This window comes from Frieseomelitta varia, unplaced genomic scaffold (genome assembly GCF_011392965.1).
Source record: "Frieseomelitta varia isolate USP_RPSP 00005682 unplaced genomic scaffold, Fvar_1.2 scaffold_834, whole genome shotgun sequence".
Taxonomy (NCBI): Eukaryota; Metazoa; Arthropoda; class Insecta; order Hymenoptera; family Apidae; genus Frieseomelitta; species Frieseomelitta varia.
Window position 1 is genome coordinate 613,928 of NW_025110628.1, and position 21,419 is coordinate 635,346.

At 34.5% G+C, this 21,419-nt stretch overlaps 1 protein-coding gene across 3 annotated transcripts in view; it reads left to right on the top strand.

Annotated features, from left to right (window-relative positions):
- LOC122536418 (whirlin-like) overlaps positions 1 to 21,419 on the top strand; it is a 109,086-nt gene that overhangs the window by 44,344 nt on the left and 43,323 nt on the right. For all 3 annotated transcript variants that reach the window (XM_043668778.1, XM_043668779.1, XM_043668780.1), the window contains 3 exons: positions 18,349 to 18,672; positions 19,950 to 20,182; positions 20,685 to 20,985. In XM_043668778.1, coding sequence (XP_043524713.1) covers positions 18,349 to 18,672; positions 19,950 to 20,182; positions 20,685 to 20,985 — 858 coding nt within the window. The remainder of the gene's footprint in view (positions 1 to 18,348; positions 18,673 to 19,949; positions 20,183 to 20,684; positions 20,986 to 21,419) is intronic.

Here is a 21,419-nt window from a genome sequence, read left to right on the forward strand (position 1 = left end):
CCCACGATGTCCTTGCGAGATCCCTCGTCGTCCATCGGTGGCCCGCTGGGGGCCCAATAGTTTACTTATCAACTAATTGTATCTACAGTTCAGTTTAAATTGTGAAATAAAGAATGAACAGAAATTTTTACGATCTAAACTGAACTGTAGGTTGCGTAGTTCTTAGCTTGATATCGTTTCACAAACATTAAAGTTTATCATTTTACAATTTTGCTTCATAACGTTTCACAAACTTTAATGTTTGTAAAACAATATCAATTACCAGGTCTCACCACGAGGAGGTGACTACGCACGAGACCCGCCCGGGCCCTAATCCCAACCACCCTCCATTACATTCAAACAACTCGACATTCTTAAGGAATGCCGAGATTTTGTTCTACTTGGCCCGGGATTACGAACAAAAGAGACAGACGTTCCGTAGTTCAGTCTCAAGCTTAAGTCTAAATCTTAACTCTAATGCGCATGTATGAAATTGTACTATGGAACTCTGTCTCCCGATCGCGTTAACATACATACATACAATCATACATTACATACATTACATACAATCGTACATTATCATATACATTACATACGATCACACGTCATGTACGTTGCAAACAATCATACGTTACATACATTACGTCAATCATATACATACATCATATCCATCACATACATTCATACATCATACACGAATGCAAATCATACAATATGTCAAAATCACTCGCAGCCTTTCATACTAACCACACACTCATCCAACATAAAACAAACACAACAATAATTCGCAGTCCTAACAGCGCATTCTGTACCAAAGACACGTTTATCGAACTTTGAACGAAGTTAGGAGAACGAAACTATAAACACGCTTCAATATCGTGTTTTTCAAGGGATATAACACGAAATGAAACCGCGGTTTGTTACTGTCATTGTGCTAGAGAAGAGTTTCCAACTTCCGCTATCAGTTTGCCAAGTCGGAGTTCGAGCACTTAGAGGCAAGTAGTCTAGTTCAACCCCCAACGACACAGTGGGGTTCCGTAGAACCACTGGAGTCGGATTACGAAGGACTAGACTACATGAACCTCACCTCGTTCGAATCGAACGAGGCTGCAGTTCCCCGATTTGACACACTGACAGCGAAAGTTGGAAACTTTACTCTAGTGCAATGACAGTAACAAAAGTAACTCTACTCTAGTGCAATGACAATAACAAAAGTAACTTTACTCTAGTGCAATGACAGTAACAAAAATAATTCTACTTTAGTGCAATGACAGTACAAATGTGTCTCTACTCTAGTGCAATGACAGTAACAAAAGTAATTATACTTTAGTGCAATGACAGTACAAATGTATCTTTACTCTAGTGCAATGACAGTAACAATAGTAACAACGAACGAAAAAAGAGAAGAGAGAAGGTGTCCCTAATTTCGTTTCAAGTTAAATAAACGTGTCTTTGTACAGAATACGTTCACAATGAATTTACAAATACTAACTATCTTATAATTAAGTAAAACTAATCGCACGCAACTTAAAATTAAGACGCACGCATCCCACGATGTTCGTGCGAGATCCCTCGTTCTCCCAGATACTAACTATCTTATAATTAACTAAAACTAATCGCACGCACCTTAAAACTAAGACACACGCATCCCACGATGTCCTTGCGAGATCCCTCGTCGTCCATCGGTGGCCCGCTGGGGACCCAATAGTTTACTTATCAACTAATTGTACCTACAGTTCAGTTTAGATCGTGAAATAAAGAATGAAAAGAAATTTTCACGGTCTAAACTGAACTGTGGGTTGCGTAGTTCTTAGCTTCATATCGTTTTACAAACATTAATGTTTGTAAAAAGATATCAATTACCAGGTCTCACCACGGGGAGGTGACTACGCACGAGACCCGCCCGGGCCCTAATCCCAACCACCCTCCATTACATTCAAACAACTCGTCATTCTTAAGGAATGCCGAGATTTTGTTCTACTTGGCCCGGGGTTACGAACAAAAGAGACAGACGTTCCGTAGTTCAGTCTCAAGCTTAAGTCTAAATCTTAACTCTAATGCGCATGTATGAAATTGAACTATGGAACTCTGTCTCCCGATCGCGTTAACAATCATACAATACATACAATTATACAGTCATTCATTACATACGTTACATACAATCATACATTACATACATTACATACGATCATACGTCACATACATTGCATACAATCATACGTTACATACATTACGTCAATCATATACATACATCATATTCATCACGTACATTCATCACATCCATCACATACATTCATACATCATACACGAATGCAAATAATACAATATGTCGCAATCACTCGCAGCCTTTCATACTAACCACACACTCATCCAACATGAAACTTACACAACAATAATTCGCAGTCCTAACCGCATTCTGTATCAAAGACACGTTTATCGAACTTTGAACGAAGTTAGGAGAACGAAACTATAAACACGCTTTAATATCGTGTTTTTCAAGGGATATAACACGAAATGAAACCGCGGTTTGTTACTGTCATTGTACTAGAGAAGAGTTTCCAAATTTCGCTATTAGCGTGCCAAGTCGGAGTTCGAGCACTTAGAGGCAAGTAGTCTAGTTCAGCCCCCAACGACACAGTGGGGTTCCGTAGAACCACTGGAGTCGGATTACGAAGGACTAGACTACATGAACCTCACCTCATTCGATTCGAACGAGGCTGCAGTTCCCCGATTTGACACACTGACAGCGAAAGTTGGAAACTTTACTCTAGTGCAATGACAGTAACAAAAGTAACTCTACTCTAGTGCAGTGACAATAACAAAAGTAACTCTACTCTGGTGCAATGACAGTAACAAAAGTAATTCTACTTTAGTACAAATGACAGTACAAATGTATCTCTACTCTAGTGCAATAACAGTAACAATAGTAACAACGAACGAAAAAAGAGAAGAGAGACGGTGTTTCAATTTCGTTTCAAGTTAAATAAACGTGTCTTTGTACAGAATACGTTCACGATGAATTTACAAATACTAACTATCTTATAATTAACTAAAACTAAACGCATGCAACTTAAAGCTAAGATGCACGCATCCCACGATGTCCCTGCGATATCCCACGTCGTCCATCGGGGGCCCAATAGTTTACTTATCAACTAATTGTACCTACAGTTCAATTTAGATCGTGAAATAGAGAATGGACAGAAATTTTCACGATTTAAACTGAAGTATAGGTTGCGTAGTTCTTAGCTTGATATCGTTTCACAAACATAAAAATTTATCGTTTCACAATTTAGCTTGATAACGTTTTACAAACTTTAACGTTTGTAAATCGATATCAATTACCGAGACCCACCACGTGGAGGTGACTACGCATGGGTCTCATTATATTGTATTGTAAATGAATACTGTTTGATATATTTATCAATCAGATCTCAACTTGTATTGAATTTAAGTATTTTGTGAGAAAGAGAAATGGTATTCGTACAATATGGCGTAATTGTTTGATCGATCTAATGACTAATTTAAGATATTCAAGAAATATGCTTGTTTGACAAATTAATAGTAAAGGACAAAATTATTTTCCAAATTATAGATTCAAAAAGAAATTCTCAATGTGTCCAACAACATTTAAGTAGCAATAGTATTGTTAGACTAATATTATCTATGTATATGCAAAAGTACAACGTATATTACGGTAATTGTTAAAGAATTATAACTAATAAAATATATCTTAAGATACAAGTCATGGAAATTGAACTCGTATTCGAGTTCAGATAATCGCGATCAAGTATTAACCAAACACCAAAGAAATCAAACCATGCAACTTACCGATCGTTGAAGTAAGAATTGTAGATTAAGGTTTAGTTGCGTTGGATTTGATTATATTCCATGCCTCCGAACTTCTTGAACACATCTGCTGATGCTTCTGCTTCTCAAACTCTCTTCAGCAATATGTGTTGGAGCACAGTCCACAATCTCTCTTTTAACTAACTTTGAATACTTTTATCACATTCACTTTCAACATTTTTAACCTTCTTTAAATATTAAATAATGTTTGTAGAATTAGAATATTCACAAATATTATATAAAAACTCACTTCTAATATTTAATCGATGCGTACGCGACGGAAGTTTAATTGGTAATGAATCTCCGTACCGCTCAAGGTTACTCTTATGTTTCAGTCGTCAGTTATCCGCAACAGTTGATAATTTTTTTCAAACATTTAACATTTAGTCGATGTGCACCCAACGGAAGTTCACACTGTTTATAATTTTCACAATTTTTATATTACGATTAAACAATTAAATTAATTATTTCATTCAATAAGTCAACGTCATTTCTTTTAAGTACATTGTTCAAGAATATTATAAAGTATTAGTAAAATATTTTAAATAACATTTAGAATATTACAGAAGAGAATTTATTGTTTAATCGTTGCAAATATATTATTGGAAATATTAGATAATGTTTAAACAAGTAAAATATTCAGAAATATTATTTAAAATCTCACTCGTAAATTTTGGTCGATGTGCACACAACGGAAGTTCAATTAGTAATGACTCTTCGTATCGCTGAAGGTTAATATAATATATGTTTCGACCGTCAGTGACCCAGAACTATTGATAATTTTTTTTTAGTATTTCGAAATTGCTTTTCTATTATACAAACCAATAGTTTTTAGATTTCTATCGCAAGGTTACACTTTCCTAAATACGTGCCAATGTCAGATATAATAATTTAGTAATTTTTAATCTATAACTGGCTAAAACTAAATTTACACATTCATGATATTAATTTCTAGGTTATAACTGCATTGATGTATATTAAATAGAAATTTATGTAGGGAAAAGTTATGTAGTCAAAAACCGAGTTAAGCAGTGATTGTCGCTTCAGAGTAATCGCGCAACATATAAAAATTTTCACTCGTTTATTGTTTCAAATTGCAAAGAATATATGTATAATGTAACTGTCTTTTTCGTTATTGTAAATGATATAATTTAATTATTATAAATGAATTGTTCAAACTATGAAATAATGCATGGAAATTCAATCACTGATTGAATTGCTATAAATAAATAGTTAATTTGTTAAATAGTATACAAAAATGTCATTGAAATGCATTATTTTACAATTTGAATAATTCGTATGAAACAATTAAATTATTTTATTTCTACAATATTTCTAGGCACTGTTTTATAATATTCACAATTTTTATATTAGAATTAAACAATTAAATTAATTATTTCATTCAATAAGTCAACGTCATTTCTTTTAAGTATATTGTTCAATATTCTTATAAATTATTAGTTAAATATTTTAAATAACACTTAGAATATTACAGAAGAGAATTTATTGTTTAATCGTTGCAAGTAAATTATTGGAAATATTAGATAATGTTTAAACAAGTAAAATATTCAGAAATATTATTTAAAAACTCACTCGTAAATTTTGGTCGATGTGCACACAACGGAAGTTCAATTAATAATGACTCTTCGTACCGCTGAAGGTTAATATAATGTTACGATCGTCAGTGACCCAGAACTATTGATAATTTTTTTTTAGTATTTCGAAATTGCTTTTCTATTATACAAACCAATAGTTTTTAGATTTCTATCGCAAGGTTACACTTTCCTAAATACGTGCCAATGTCAGATGTAATAATTTATTAATTTTTAATCTATAACTGGCTAAAACTAAATTTACACATTCATGATATTAATTTCTAGGTTATAACTGCATTGATCTATTTTAAATAGAAATTTATGTAGGGAAAAGTTATGTAGTCAAAAACCGAGTTAAGCAGTGATTGTCGCTTCAGAGTAATCGCGCAACATGTAAAAATTTTCACTCGTTTATTGTTTCAAATTGCAAAGAATATATGTATAATGTAACTGTCTTTTTCGTTATTGTAAATGATATAATTTAATTATTATAAATGAATTGTTCAAACTATGAAATAATGCATGGAATTTCAATCACTGATTGAATTGCTACAAATGAATAGTTAATTTGTTAAATAGTATACAAAAATGTCATTCAAATGCATTATTTTACAATTTGAATAGTTCGTATGAAACAATTAAATTATTTTATTTCTACAATATTTCTAGGCACTGTTTTATAATTTTCACAATTTTTATATTACGATTAAATAATTAAATTAATTATTTCATTCAATAAGTCAACGTTATTTCTTTTAAGTGCATTGTTCTAGATTCTTATAAATTATTAGTTAAATATTTTTAGTAACATTTAGAAATATTGCAGAAGAGAATTTATTGTTTAATTTTTGCAAGTAAATTATTGGAAATATTAGATTATGTTTAAACAATTAGAATATTGAGAAATATTATTTAAATATTCCCTTCGAATGTTTAATCGATGTACGATGAACGTTCAACTTATAATGATCTTTTTCGCTGCTCAACCATGAGATAAAGGTAAAGTCAGGGATGCACAACAGGTGGTAGTCTTTATCAGTACTTTCAAAAACACTATTTCTATTACAGTAATCAATAGTTTTACAGTTTTTATGTTTTATTCAGTTTAAATTTTTACAGTTTTATTGTTTTATAGCCTCCATTAATCTTAGGCAACAATAAATACTGTAATTTTAGGAGTGTGCGAGAATCCGAAAATATCGGGAACCCGGCTATCGTTTCTCGAACTACTCTACAATACTTTATAACAGCCTACAAAATATGTAAATACACAGTTCAATTTCTTCTGCCAGTGGAGTTATTGGAAACACGGATTCTAAGAATCGTGTGACCTGATGTAAACGAACGTGTAACTGCGTGCTTAGTCCTTGGATATTATGTACGCTGCTGAACAGTATCGCGGAGACATTCGGTGAGGTCAGACGTATATTTCAAAATCTGTGTGAATTTAATAAAGACTAAAAATCTTTAAAATCAATGTCGAGTGATAGTGAGAATCAAGTTGTGGTAGCAGGAAGTAGTGCAGAAGATATCATGCAAAGGAAGAAGGTAAAGAGAAGCTCTGTTTTCAAGAAAAAGATGATACAAAGGCGGAATGCACGCATTGTCATCATGAATTTAGCAAACTAGGTATGCAAATACTACTGGTTTATTACGCCTGAAGCATATGCATTCAAACGTTAGTATATGTACTAGAAAAGAAACTGAATCGATATAAAATTTGTCGCATGTACAAAATGATACGCGAAAGATTGTTAAACTAAAAGATGTAACAGAAGGAATTGTTCGAATGATGGTTCTAGATCTGCGATCTTTCGATATAGTTGAAGGCTTTAATGAATTATTTATTCTTGTTACAATCCCGATTCTTTCGAGAATTCCGACTCTTTCGAGAATCTCGATAAATTTGAGAATCTTGAAATTTACGAGTACTCGTCCCGATCTAGAAAAAATTTCGTGTTCCCGACCCGACTCGATATTTCGGTTTCTCGCACACTTTTATCACTAATACTAAAATTACCACTCTCTAATATGTACTTAAATACTGATATAACTAAAATGATAGGATAAAAATAATTAGACTTCTAGATATTTTTATTTCTATAATAATGAACACAAATTTTGTTAAAAGTATCTGCCGATACTTTTTAGTAATTTACGAAAAAAATCTGGCGTTTACAGAAATATTGAAAGAGTATTGCTTGGACAAAGAGTTATCAATCAGATTAGTATTAACTTGAAATGTCACAACTACTCTCGCTTTATTGTCTCGCGACCTTTTCTCACTACGGCGCCAGTAGAAAAGTTTGTCAAAGGTCAGACAGTGGCTTGGTGTCGCCACGCAAGCCAATCTTTTAAGGGATATAAACTTTATTTGATTATCGATTGAATTCGAGTTGTTATTTTAGTAAACCAATTTGAGATATGCTTTTCATGCATATTTTCTAAATCTTATCAATTATTTACTAATTTTGGTGCTATTGCAATAAGACACGTTCCCTTATTATTTCTCATAACATTCTGAACATTCACTGTTCAATCTACTGCCGATTAACGAGAGTGAACTGCATCAACTGCCAAACACCAGTTCCCATAAATCTTAATTTTAACATCAACACGTACAATTGTTAAGCCGCGATAATTTCGACTCGTTCATCAAAAAATAATCCAATCGACGCGTTATGACTTTCAACTTCTCACTTCTAAGATCCATCTCAATCATTCAAGTATCAAGCTACGAAAGGCCGAGGGAAAAACCTTTTCTCTAAGAGGGAAAAGAAAGAGGACGATAGCAATGAAAATAGCAACGAATTCACGGTTTCCGTTCACGCACGCCTGAAATCACCATTTACCCTTAGTCCGATTTTTTTCTTCGAACGTCTCCGTCCCGACTGTACGGTCGTCGTCTCGGCGCCAGGCGTCCCGGCGCCCTCCGGCAAGGATCCCCGTCATTTATTTTCCCTCTACATAATGCACGAAGCTACCGTGGAAGCTGCTTTAGAACCCTGTCGTTGCTGTTGGAATCGTGGTAGGCAAACGCGTTCTCGTTTCACCGAGCGTGCACGTTTATGGGGGAGAAGGACGCACACGAACGACGACAGATCGATCTGAAATTGCTTCCCATTCCATCTCAGTTGGATTTCGCGTCGAGAGAAGACTGTTTGCCGTCACTGTGTATCGAGCCTGTCTCTTTCTTTCTTTCTTTCTTTCTTTCTCCCCCCTCCTATTTCCGGAGAGTGTCGGCTCCTTTTTCGTTTCGCATTCGAGCCGAGTCGATAATTATTTTTAGATCCTGCTCCAGACGAGCTTTATCCTTCAACCTGTCGTCTCGTTGAATGTCCCGTTTCTTCCTCTTTGTTTATTAAGTTTGTCGTTATTTTTATTATTTTATTATTGTTTTAATTATCGTTTGTCTGCTTCTTCTTGTTGCTGAACTAGTGTTGAAAGAATTTAGGTTATGTATCTAGAATGTTACTTGTTAGAATCTTTTTAATATTTATCAAATTGAAGCTTCTAATTTTTGATTTATCCGTGTACATAATATCTACGTATTACGATGGATAATTCAACTATTTTTTTTAAAACGATAGAGCATACTAAAGAACTTCGAATTCTTTCATTTATGTTTACCTAGGGATTTTTTATTTCTTTTTGTTTTAAACTTACGTCTTTGTAAACACTGATACTCGCGTGTTTCCTATGATAATAAAATTAATATATACATATGAAACTAATATACAGGTATATATGTAAAATATGGAAGAAAATAAAAACTAACCAGAGTTAGAGTTTTAACGCGCAACTTCTAGATTATCAGTTTTACGTGCAGCACAAGCACAACGGCGAGTTACTTTCACCTGCAATTATCAGAAAGAGGTTGAGCAAACATGAATTTTCTTGCTTAGGAGGAGCCATGAATAGGCAGCCATAAATTCGCCTCCCTTTGTCCCTATTGCTGGAAATACTTGACCCAGAAAAGTCGCTGGAGAATTCGTGAAAGTGATCGAATCTCTTGTCCCTGCTGTAGTTAAATGCCGATTGTCATGGAAATGCGCATTGCCAATCGATTTTGTTGCGAAGGATCGCCGTCACTTCCGTTCGCGAGTCACTGCGAGCCTAACGCGTTGCACGACGCGCGAGCACTCCCATATTTTTTACGTTGATTGCGAGTCGTAAAGAAAAAAAGAAAAAAAAAAAAAGAAGAAGAGAAAAGAAAAGAAAAGAAAAAGGAAAATCTTATAATCGGCGAAGAATGGTACAGCTAGCTGTTTAAGGAACACTTAACCCAGAAACCGGAAGCTAAATCGCGAGAACGCTTGGAAGAATGCCGACGGAAATGAGCGTTCATAAATATCGAGGATATTTATCGAACCTGCCGAGCAAAGGTAGAGTAAATTTACAATACGCGTATCGTGCACTCTGGGCAAATTGTTATTTTAAATTTGTTGAATATTTTGAATACCTGCTGCGACTTCACGTATTCATATACGTAGAAAATTGCTTATTATATGTATATGTAGTAAATGAAACAGTTTCATATTTACGTTTTACTTAAAATATAAATCTGCACAAATATCTGAAATTTAATTATAATTTCGTTAACGGAACGTCAAATTTGTTTGTGTAAAATGTTTGGTTTCATTACGACCGTAGAATACACTGACGAAGTTTAGTTATTAAATTCTGGAATATTTTGTACATTGTTGAAACTTGTTGATAGTGGAAGTTTGCAAATGGAACTCGGTAAAGTTCTATTCTATTTTTCATTCTCTTGTCGATGTAATGGAATTGCAGCGCTTTAAATTGAAAGAATCCCCTCGATCCACGTGCTTCGAAGACGCGATAAAGTAATACTTTCCGGCTCCGATGACGCGGTAATTCAATTCCTTCGGAACGACTTAACTTACGAGCGTCCGGACGAAGACCATTGAAATGTGAAAAAAGTTGATTCCATTCTCTGGCTATTAAGCTTCCCTCGTCTACAAAACCTTGAACGTTTTTAGGGAAACAAAATTCTAATAACGATATTGAATCTCTCGAATATGACAAATTAAAACATTTCTATAATTTCTATAATCATTAAAATCGAAGCTTTCAGGTATACGTCGTGTCATGTACATTCAATGTATCTTGTATCTAAGTCGACAGGTTACTTGATACAACTGCGATATGAACGTAATACTAACTCGGATCTAGGATCTAAATGAAACATAATATTCATCGTAGTTGGCAGAGAGAATTCATAATGTATAAAGTTTTATAATGTAGGAGTAAACTTTATACGAAAATCATGTATCAACATACATCATAAGTACAGTGGCGTGCAAGTAAATTGGAACATCCTGTTTCCATGACTCGCGTGACATGTGCTGTATACGTACTACTTATTTCTAAATTATTGCGTTGCAATGTGAAACATTCGCAGAACAGCAACGTGTATGTTTAAAGAATACAAAAATATATATACAATATATAAAATATATAAAATACTTCTAGTCTAAAATTTTCAGAAATAATACATATTTGTATAATTTGTATAAACATTCGAAAACGTGTAGACACATGCAGATTTTGGATAGAATATAATTTAATTATGAAATACATAGATTGAGTTTGGTTATTAAACGGTAAATATAAAAAAAAAAGTATAGAAGATTCTTCCAAATTGACAGGCTATCGCGACTGATTCTAGCAATGATATGGATTATTTTCTATTATACAGCGACGTTCCAGTGTTAAATCGTAAATCACGTTCGTCTAGTCTCTAAATCCTAAGCCATGAAAGCAAAAATCAATTGGCGATGGCAACAGAAGTCGCCAGGTTTGTTTACTCGTCTACAGACCATCCCCTACAGTCAAGGTCGCTTATCTCGAGCTAAATTGATTGAGAAATATCGCCGGGAATCACGAAAGTGTCCAGGCCGATAGTCGCTTCCGTAAATGCCAGAACGACTTCCCCGTGTTTGTCGACGGAACTGAAGACGCGTCCTCGAAGGTGGTAAATACGTACACTCCCGTTCATAAGTATTAAAACATCTACCAACTAAAACATCGAACGTAAAAATAACAATAATGTAGTCAATTGTAATAACAACGTGCTGTTCGATAAATCTATTGATAGAATTTAAAATAAATTAGATAGTTAGGTAAATTAACTAACGTAGTTTCAAGAAATTTATTCAGAATCTGAATTTGTACTATAAAATCATCTACAGTATACTTAGACTTTCCAAAGTCTATCAGAGAGAGAAGTAGAGTATACTAGAACCAAAGTACACTAGATAAAATATACTAGAATAAATCAAAATTAATTAAAGTAATGATAGAAAGTTAATTTTATAAGATCAGTATATGCATGTATTCGAAATAATATACATACATAGGATATACATGTATTTAATATAATAATAATTTTATAAGATTGTTATTGTACCCATACATGTATTCAACATATCAGAATTGTATCATACACATATATTCAATATTACATTTATTATTATCAGATATATAATATATGTATTCGATACTCGCTATATTTCTTTTTTTCTTAATTCTAACGATTTTCGTAATGATGTTTTGCAAGTAGTATCTGAACACACTTATGAACACGAGTGTACACGCGAGACTTATTGTCAGTTGAAAAGGAAGGTTCGTGTGTGACGTCGTCGAGCGGAAATAGCCCTGGCCAAGACACGATACGGAGTCTCAGCCGACCTGGCCGGACGATTTCCTGCGTGCCCTTCGACCTCATGAATTATTTATTTAATTGGCCTCTGTCGCCCCGAAAGACGAACGACGACCATGAAATTTGTGCGACGATACGTAGACTATAAACCTTTGCTTTCTGAATGGCCTCGTATTTCACAGCAGTTACGTGGTCCTGTTTTCCGTCGCTTGCTGACGTGTTTAACGCCAATGAAAGTGAAATAATTAGGGTGTACGTACAGCCGGCCAGTTATACGTTCGATTTACTGCGTCTCGAAACATTTTTGATTGTTGATAACTGAACGTGAGTGAGATTAAGGAAGCACGATTAGTTACACCTGTATATTACGTGACGGTCTTGTACAAGAGGGCTGACTAGGATGTATGTATTCTACTGAATCGCTGCACGTTCAAGTTTCTTTAGTTTCTAGCTGTGTGTGTGTACATTGCTATACAATAATAATTGCAATACTATATTTTATTTATAACGTAATAATATTTTAGATTACAATTTAGATAAAATAGTTACAATTTTCGCTTCATTTATTTTTATCAAGGATTAAGTGTTTACCATTTAGTTATTATTTTCAGGCGAGGGCTGATTAAAACGTGGATATTGAATATCTGCAAATTACAATATTCTTAATTGTTATAATCAATTGCTATAATATTATTATTATATTATTATCACAACCGAGATTCGATTAATTGGACACAACGAAAACGATGCCACGATGCTGCTATGCGTTTGTGTTTGTCAAAAATTATATTTCTTTACGCCCTGATGTTAAAAGCAACAGTTACGTTGGATAATGTAGATTGAAATAAAAAAGTTAATACAACTTTATGGGTCAAAACTAGATTAAGTAGTGGTTGAGTAAAGTTTCAAAGTATCATGGCTGACTAGGTCGGTCATATTCCACTGCGCGCTCGTTCCTGTAAGAATTTCCTCCTCCTTCTTTTCGAAATTACTTTAGGTACTTTCGCGGAAGTTCAGATATTTTAACAACGATTGTTATTCGTAGCAAACGTAACGTTAACCTGTTAAACGTCATGTACAATTCTTGGGACAAATGGAGGAACAAACTGTACCGTGAAATGAGAACGAGGATCGAATCGTATCAAGAAACTGTGACATGCTCCTCGATCGACTCCTGAATAGTTGAAAAATTATGCCTCTCTCTGATGACGAGTAAACCGGAAATAAAACTCGACGTACAGACTGGTTTTTCCTCGGTAATGATTGCTTTCTCCCCGATATTTATTATTCACGTAGAGTCGTAGACGAGTAACGTAACGGCGAGTCCATTAAATTTTCCGCAACGGCTCCCCTTTGCCGTTTCACGCAAGAATTAGGAACGGTATCGATTATTTCTACGGATGAGTCAGCCATTTCCCCCCGGCTTTCGATACGACGCGACAATTCGATAAATATGCCTGTGTCGTGCATTTCGTAAGGATACGATTGACTTGAAAGTAATTACTTTCAGCCAATATCGCGTACGAAAGTTCCATCCGGGATTATTAACGATAAGAATCGTTACGAGGCTTTTTAATCGTGCATGCACACGCGAAACGAGATTTCGCGGTTGTAATCACAGAGCCAGGAATCGTTGCACGATTTCACGTGGAAATAGCCCGGGATAATGACATTGTTTCGAAAGTTAAAAGGGTGATTCCCTCGGAAATGAATTCTCTGTCGCTTCCTGTAGCGGAGCTATCTTTTACCTGTGGCTGTCTAATGAAAACCTGTCGCAGCGACATTTATTAACATTCATGCGAAATGTCACAGTCTGAATATAAAGTCTTCGATTAGTTAACGATTAATCGGCCGATTACTTCACTAGGGTTTATGAATGTATTAATAAATTGATTTTTATAAATTATAAGCGTAGTATATTTACATTTTGCATTTGATCTTTGTATATTTTACATTTGGTTTTATTATACATCAAGTAACACAATCAAATAATATTTTCGGGAAAATTAATAGAAGATTAGATTGCTCAAGTATGTAATATTCCAGATAATTGAATATTGAGATGAAGATGAATCTTAAATTTCATTTTCCACGAGTGTATCAGGATAGAAGGATTTTTCATCATCGATCGAATGGGATAGAAGAATTTTCTGCAATCATAATAATAATATAATGTTACAAAATTATTTATCACTTATTAGTTTATTAAATATTATTGCTAAATAGCTGTATCGGGATTATCTCGCCCAACTGAATTCATACAAGAATTCTTACAAAACACAAATGAATTTAGTAATAATAAAACAGATGAAATTTGGCAAGTAAATTTTATAAATCGCAAATCCTATTTGCCGAGAAATTATGAAATACTGAAAAAGATATCTGTAACGAGACAAGGACGATTAACGAACAAATTGTGGCGCAGAAGAGATCCAGAAAGCCCAAATGGCAGCTCTCGTCCAAAATTTATCAATATCATTCCTTCTCAACAACCGCAAACGTTTCTCTCGACGTAAGCTTCATTAGCGTATAATTCTCGTGGCGTGATGAATCGCGGTGTAATTCCAGCACTTTATACGACTCATATCGGAAAAGTTCCATACGTTCTCGGATGAAGAAGCTCCGTGATGAAGGTGATGGAGGAACAGTGACGGTAGCGAGTACATGCCTCGCATAAATACGACAGAATTACATCTTTGTGGGCCAGGAGCGTGGAATCCTGAGGACGTGATCCGGGCTGGGTCAAGGATAGGCAGGATGTGACGTCACGGACCGCTAGGAGATCGATATTCTAGCTACCAAGTGGCGTCACCGTTGAACGCACCTTCTGCTTCTTGTTGACCTTACACGTACCAATTTTCTTCTCGAACGAATAGCTATCGAATTGTTCCCTTTCATCTTCTCGCGATGTGGGAATGGATCTATGAGCCAAGACGTATCGATGCCATAAATTCAGCTATAAAACAGTTGATGACACAGGGAACAAGACTATCAGTTGATGATGGGTTTGTTCACGAATGGAGGATTTGTACTACAAAATTTACAGAAATATTAAAAATGATATGTATTATAATATGAATTAATTTAGCTGTATTGTATTTTCGTAAGAAACAGTCAGCGAGCTTTAAACGAGAATTTTTAAACGAAACGCAGTTTGATTTATATTACGATATTTATTTATTTCGTATTCAGCAAAAATATTTCCAAAATTCGAGGTCAAACTAGATTTGTCGATATAAGATAAAGCTATGTGCAAAGCATACATCTTTGTGCACAGGATTTCCTCCCTCCAGTCTGATATAATTCGCGTCAAAGTTGTAGACTCGCATTTGCTTCAACCTTACGCCCTCTAAGTGTTCTTCTTCGACTTTAATTCTATCATCCCTCTTGAAACTCCTGTTTGATCCCTCATAAATTCGTCCCTCCTAAGCCTTTCAAATTTCTTATATTCTTCCCTGTCTCTTTACTATGTAAAATAGTAACGGTTGCCTATCCGTTTCATTATTCGCCTTTCCATTCTCCAGTAATATCGTATTTTAATTTTGCCGCGTTTTGTGGATCAGTTTTTATTCAATCGTATTTTTCTATTTTTAATAAGTCTAATTTTGCTTTTGGTAAATTTCTCTGCGATTTTACGCGTGAATAATTTGGAAATATTGAAGGTCTTTTTGAATGAAATAAAATTGGTAGGATAAAAAAAGAAAACAAAAAAAAATTCTCGTAACGATAGAAAAATACTGCTCAGTTGAAAATTGAATTATGCACCCACGTGCATAAATTAAGAAAGAAAAATTCAAAGAACGTGACAGAACTGAATATAAAGTATATTTTCATTTTTCGTATTTCCCTCAAAATTAAAGAATTGTAGTAAACGTACAGTTACAATTTAAAGTGGCCCAAAAAGCGCAAAAAAAAAAAATAATTCATGAATCACAGATTCTTTCTTATTATTCTTAAAAAAAATTCCTATGATAGAAAAATATTATTCGATGATCGAAAATGTTCGACGAAACATGGGAGAATCGCAGCATAAAAGTTTGAGGCTTAAACGTAGGCAGATTGACGAATATTTTTTAGACACTTTTGTTCAACGGTCGTCAAACGGCTGACAGAAACGCCATCGAGGACACTCGAGTTGTTTGTTACACGTATGCACAGCTGACGCGGTCTTTCGAAAAATCTGCAAGAGGTCGTCGTATGCACGTCGTGGCTTTTATCCTCGCTCGGGAATGGCAGTGGAAATCATTTGTTCCTTGTTGACCCGACACACACGTCGATTGTCCGCTGTTTCACTTGCCAAGGTTCCTTCCGAAGGAACCCTTTCCGCGAACAATGATTTCTTTCAATTCGCTGAGGCACAACACGTATAAGCGATCTATTCTGAGGTAGTCAGCGAGGAATCTTCTTCTGCTTGATACGTGTCTGTCGGTCCTTCTGCATAGCAACGCCGTCACGAGCCTTGAATAATGGTCAAAGAATGGTCCAACTTCTCCAACGCCTCTGGTTACACAACAAAGTGCAATAACCCCGTTTGAATAATACGTTTGTTAGGTGTGGAACTACATTTTGTATGTTACGCGTATTGACGTGCCACGTATGTAATTATACTTGGAAGAAGCGATATCACAGTGACTCGTGAAAATACTTGAACATTTATTAGTATGTATAATAAAGCATGTCTCGTGTGTAAAAAGATTTATAGTGAAACATGACTAGGGTAGAGATGGTTTTAATAAATATTGTGATCTGTCACGTATACTTGTACAATGGTATAGATGGTAGGTGATATTGCTACAAGGAAGAATATTATTGCAATTCAACCGAATAATATAATAAATATATAATAACACGAATAGATGGCTGTAATCTCTATCACTATTTTATTACTATATATTTACCTATTACAGTCAATTAAATTTTAATGAATTGATATTACGATCTCGTTGTATCGCTGTCTAAAAGTATACTTACATTTATACTTATTGTCAGCTGTAAGATAAATGCAGCTTTGTAGCCGAGGATCAATAAAGTGGCCAATAATAGAGGTTAATTATCCTTGATGGCATTACAGTAAATGGAGGAATTATTAATCCTTCTCAGTTTCCTATTAATTCAAAACTGGTTTATGGCACGCTTTTAAAATATTCGGTGCTTCCAAAAAAGGGATTCAAATAAATGAAATCTCTTAGCTAAAATTGGGTATACGATCGATGTTTAATTAAATATTTATATCATTTTGGTACTAGCGTTAATTTTAAACATTGGATGGTGCTTTCGATTCCGTTTTATATTTTACTTTTTTATAAGACGTTCCACGAAAATATTAATTTCCGATAACCCGATTTCCGACTTGTCATTTGCAAACCAACTACTTCCTACAGCACCACTTCAGCCCCATCTGCGCCACATGTTAACTCGAAATCTCTACCTCAGCATTCTCCACCGATTCTTAAAGTCCACCCTTTTTATGAATACTCTCTGGCAAGACCTGTCACTTCCAGACAATCTAATAATCCATCTTCATTCACAATATCTATAATTCGTTTACTTATATTTTCTGCACAATTAAAATTCGCAATGTTGTTTATTCAAAACGTGAAGATTCATATAAAATTTTCGTCGCGGATGACAATCGTTCGTCATTTAAATTTCAGAATTCTTTACGTTTCACAGACTTCAAAACTCGTGGTAAAGAGAAGTTTGTTCGATATGCGAAAACTGTTATGCAATTCTAATAAAATTTAACTACCCTCCGTCGCAGATGCAAAAGTCTTTGCATTTGTCTGAACTTCTCGGAACTTCAAAACTCACAATGGCTCCGAAAGTGAGGTGTGAGGTTTGCTAGGAATAAGATTCTAATAAAATTTAACAACGTACCAATTCTTGGCGTACATAAATGCTTGAATCTTGCTCTACGTTTTCCAAGTTTCAAAAAATTCACGATAATGATATAAATTTAAAACCTGACAATTCATATAGAACGCTAACAAAATTTAATATTCCATCTTTCTTGCCAAAATTTCCAAAGTCCGCGGTTACTTCTCGAAATAATTCAAAATACAAAAGCTGCCACCAGATCGTCGCAAAATTTTTATCGTCCATAGTTTTTAAGCTAATAAAATTCACGATATATTCTCCAAGTATAAGAACGATGAAATGTTAGAGTATTAATATGAATATTAAAAATCTCTGCGAGCCTGCAGTACTCAAGGATTAACAGAATCCTCTTAATTTTCGTTACAGATGCTGAAATCATGCAGGACTCTAAGTATGACGGTTCGAGGACCAGCGTTGGATCCTCGTTGCAGAGGCGGGCATCCGGTGTGGTCTTCTTCCGGTCGACAACAATCCTGCAGCTGGATCGACCGTCAAGGTCGTCCAACATCGCCACCTCCACTTTACCCACCTCGAGACTCGAGGTACGGCCCAAGGACGAGAAAAGTCGAGCTGTGCATCGAACCTGGTCAGTCCCTTGGTTTGATGATCAGGGGTGGTCTGGAGTACGGCCTTGGGATTTATGTCACCGGAGTCGACAAGGACAGCGTGGCCGACCGAGCTGGACTTTTGGTAAGAGTTTCTCAGATTTTATTACCTCTATCGACACGATAGAAGAGGGTTCGCTGTATTTTTATTAGACTTTTGGCTCTTCGAAGTGTCAGCAGACCATTTCGTCGATGATAAAAATTGAAAAGTTTTTCCCTCGTCGTCCCTCTTTACCGTTTTTCTCGAAGGTACCGGCCGATGAAATATATTAAAAGTTGGAAATTTTTCGAGTATAAGATTGTTGGAGTAATTAGAGAAAGTAAGGCGGAGTGAAGTTAGTTAAAAGTTGTAAACTTTTATAAAGCGTAAAGAGAGATAATTCTTCTGGTGATTAATAGAAATTTTTAAAAATTGTCGATAAAATAGCTGGATAATGGTAGAGGTTTTTTTTATGCATTATATAAATTCTTATTAACTTTAATATTTACTGCATTACAAATTCGGTAAGTGGAGATTTTTCAAAAATTGTTATTGAAAGAGAACGGGATAAAATAGTTTGTATTTGGAAAAATTATAAATTTGATGAATTATAATATACATGAATACAAAATTATACATTCAATTGATTTTAAGATTTTATGACAATAAAATAACTTAAAAATTATAGATTAGAGTTAACGATACTTTAATTAATTACAAAGAAGGCACACGATGATTTTTCTATATATTTGATTTCTAAAATATAATACACCGTTTGTTCGCATGATACTGAAATAATTACTTACAATTACAATTACACATGACGTTCATGGAGTAACGAGTGGTATCAGTTAGCTCGTTATGTAATTCAATGTCGGGAAGAATTAATTAGTTCGTTAAGTTAGAACGGTGGTAAGCACTCATGACAAAAGTGGATGACAAAAGTGGATCGCAATGATGCTTCAACGAGTGGACGCTAACGATCGTAAAGATATGATGATGTTCGAAAAAGCAAGCACTCAAAAGCGGTTTTCGTTCGCGATTCGATGAATTTCGATAAAAACTGAAAATCATCGTTCTATTAATTTGATGAATATAAGAAGAATGTTTTCTAAAATGACATTTGAATGGAATATTATACATTGTACATTAGATAAAATTGACTGTGCTATAATAGATGATTAAAATAAAAAATTAATACAGTTTAAGAACAATTAAGACTAAAATAATAATTTTTTCGGTGGTTCTTAATGAAATGAAAATTTTAAAAAATTTTAAAGTAGTTCTTCATCTTAAAATGTTCCATTTTTTATTCTGATGCTACGAGTGTAGTATAAAATTTAAAATAGAAACTAATGTAATATTTTATCATTTTTTCACAGGTAGGTGACCAAATCATCGAGGTAAATGGTCAGAGCTTCGAGGAAGCAACCCACGACGAGGCAGTGGAAATCCTGAAGACAAACAAGAGGATGACCCTTCTGATTCGCGATGTCGGGAAAGTGCCACATTCTTGCACCACCAGTCAACCAATCGTCATGCCAACATCTAGGTACCCCGAACATGATCCTTTGCTCTTGGAGAGCCCAGGAAATCATCGACCGCCGAGTCCTACGTAAGAAATACTTAATCTACTTAAATCAGCCTGTGAGAGCTTCGTTAATAATATCATTCCTCGAGATATATGCATTTTTCGGAAATGTACGCAATAAAATATCTAAACTACTCGTTGTTTCAATATTTAAAAGAAATCTCCACATTTATATAATAGCACATAAATCTTAAAAAAAAAACAGTAGAAAGGAGCAAAAATTATAACTTTGTAAAACGTAATTACTAGTATTTACAAATTTTGAACTTTCTTTTATCGATAGCTCCTTATTCATAAAAATCTCAAATATATAAAGCTTTCAGTGTTATCGCTTCAAACTAGAATCAATTAAAACTTTCTGCCAAGCTCTACTTTAAAACAAAGTTGATAGACGAAAAGTCCATAAGAATCACGGTTTAAAATATTCCAGATTGATTTGTATTTCGCTTATGAGAGAAATTTCGAATGATGAACTATAGGTTCGATAAAATACAGATTAAGCGATGGGTATTAATATTTTCTTCAGCGTCGCGAGCGATTGGAGACATAGAGGCGGTATGCACACAGTTTCCGCGGCGACGGCCGCGATGGTGGAAGAGAAAGCAAGGGTGGTTCTCGCGAGAAGCGAGAGGGCTGCGCTCTCTCAGCTTTTAGCTGACTACAGAACACGTCGAATGACGATCGAGGAGCTAGTTGTCAGTTTAGGAGACCTGCTGAACACCCATGAGAAACTGACTCTTCTAACCGAGCTCAGGGAACTCGTCGACAGTAAAGACAGAGCTGCTTTCGACGATTTGGTTTACAGGCCTCGGGTAGCCATGGCAAGGGTATGCTTTGAATCGAATGTATTGTGCTGAATAAAACTTTTCATTTATTCCGTCTGATAATAGAAATATATGTTTTTTACTGATTTTACGAGAAAAAACATAACGCATTGAAATCAGTATCCATTTTATTAAAAGTGAATACTTTAACTAATAAATTTTTAAAATATATTGTCCATACTCGACACCAAAAATAACACATTCATTTCTCAGTATCACAAAGATTGATTATTTAATGTTTTGAAAAATTAAATATCAATTATAAATTCTGATCATACAGATTTGATTTCTTACACGTATCATTTTCATTTTTAATTTCGAATTGGATCCTTATTAATTATTAATTTCTCTGTTAAAGTTATGATATATATTTAAAATAATCTAAGATGATTTATCTAATAAATGGTACTTTCAATTATTTAGTAACTTGAAAAAGG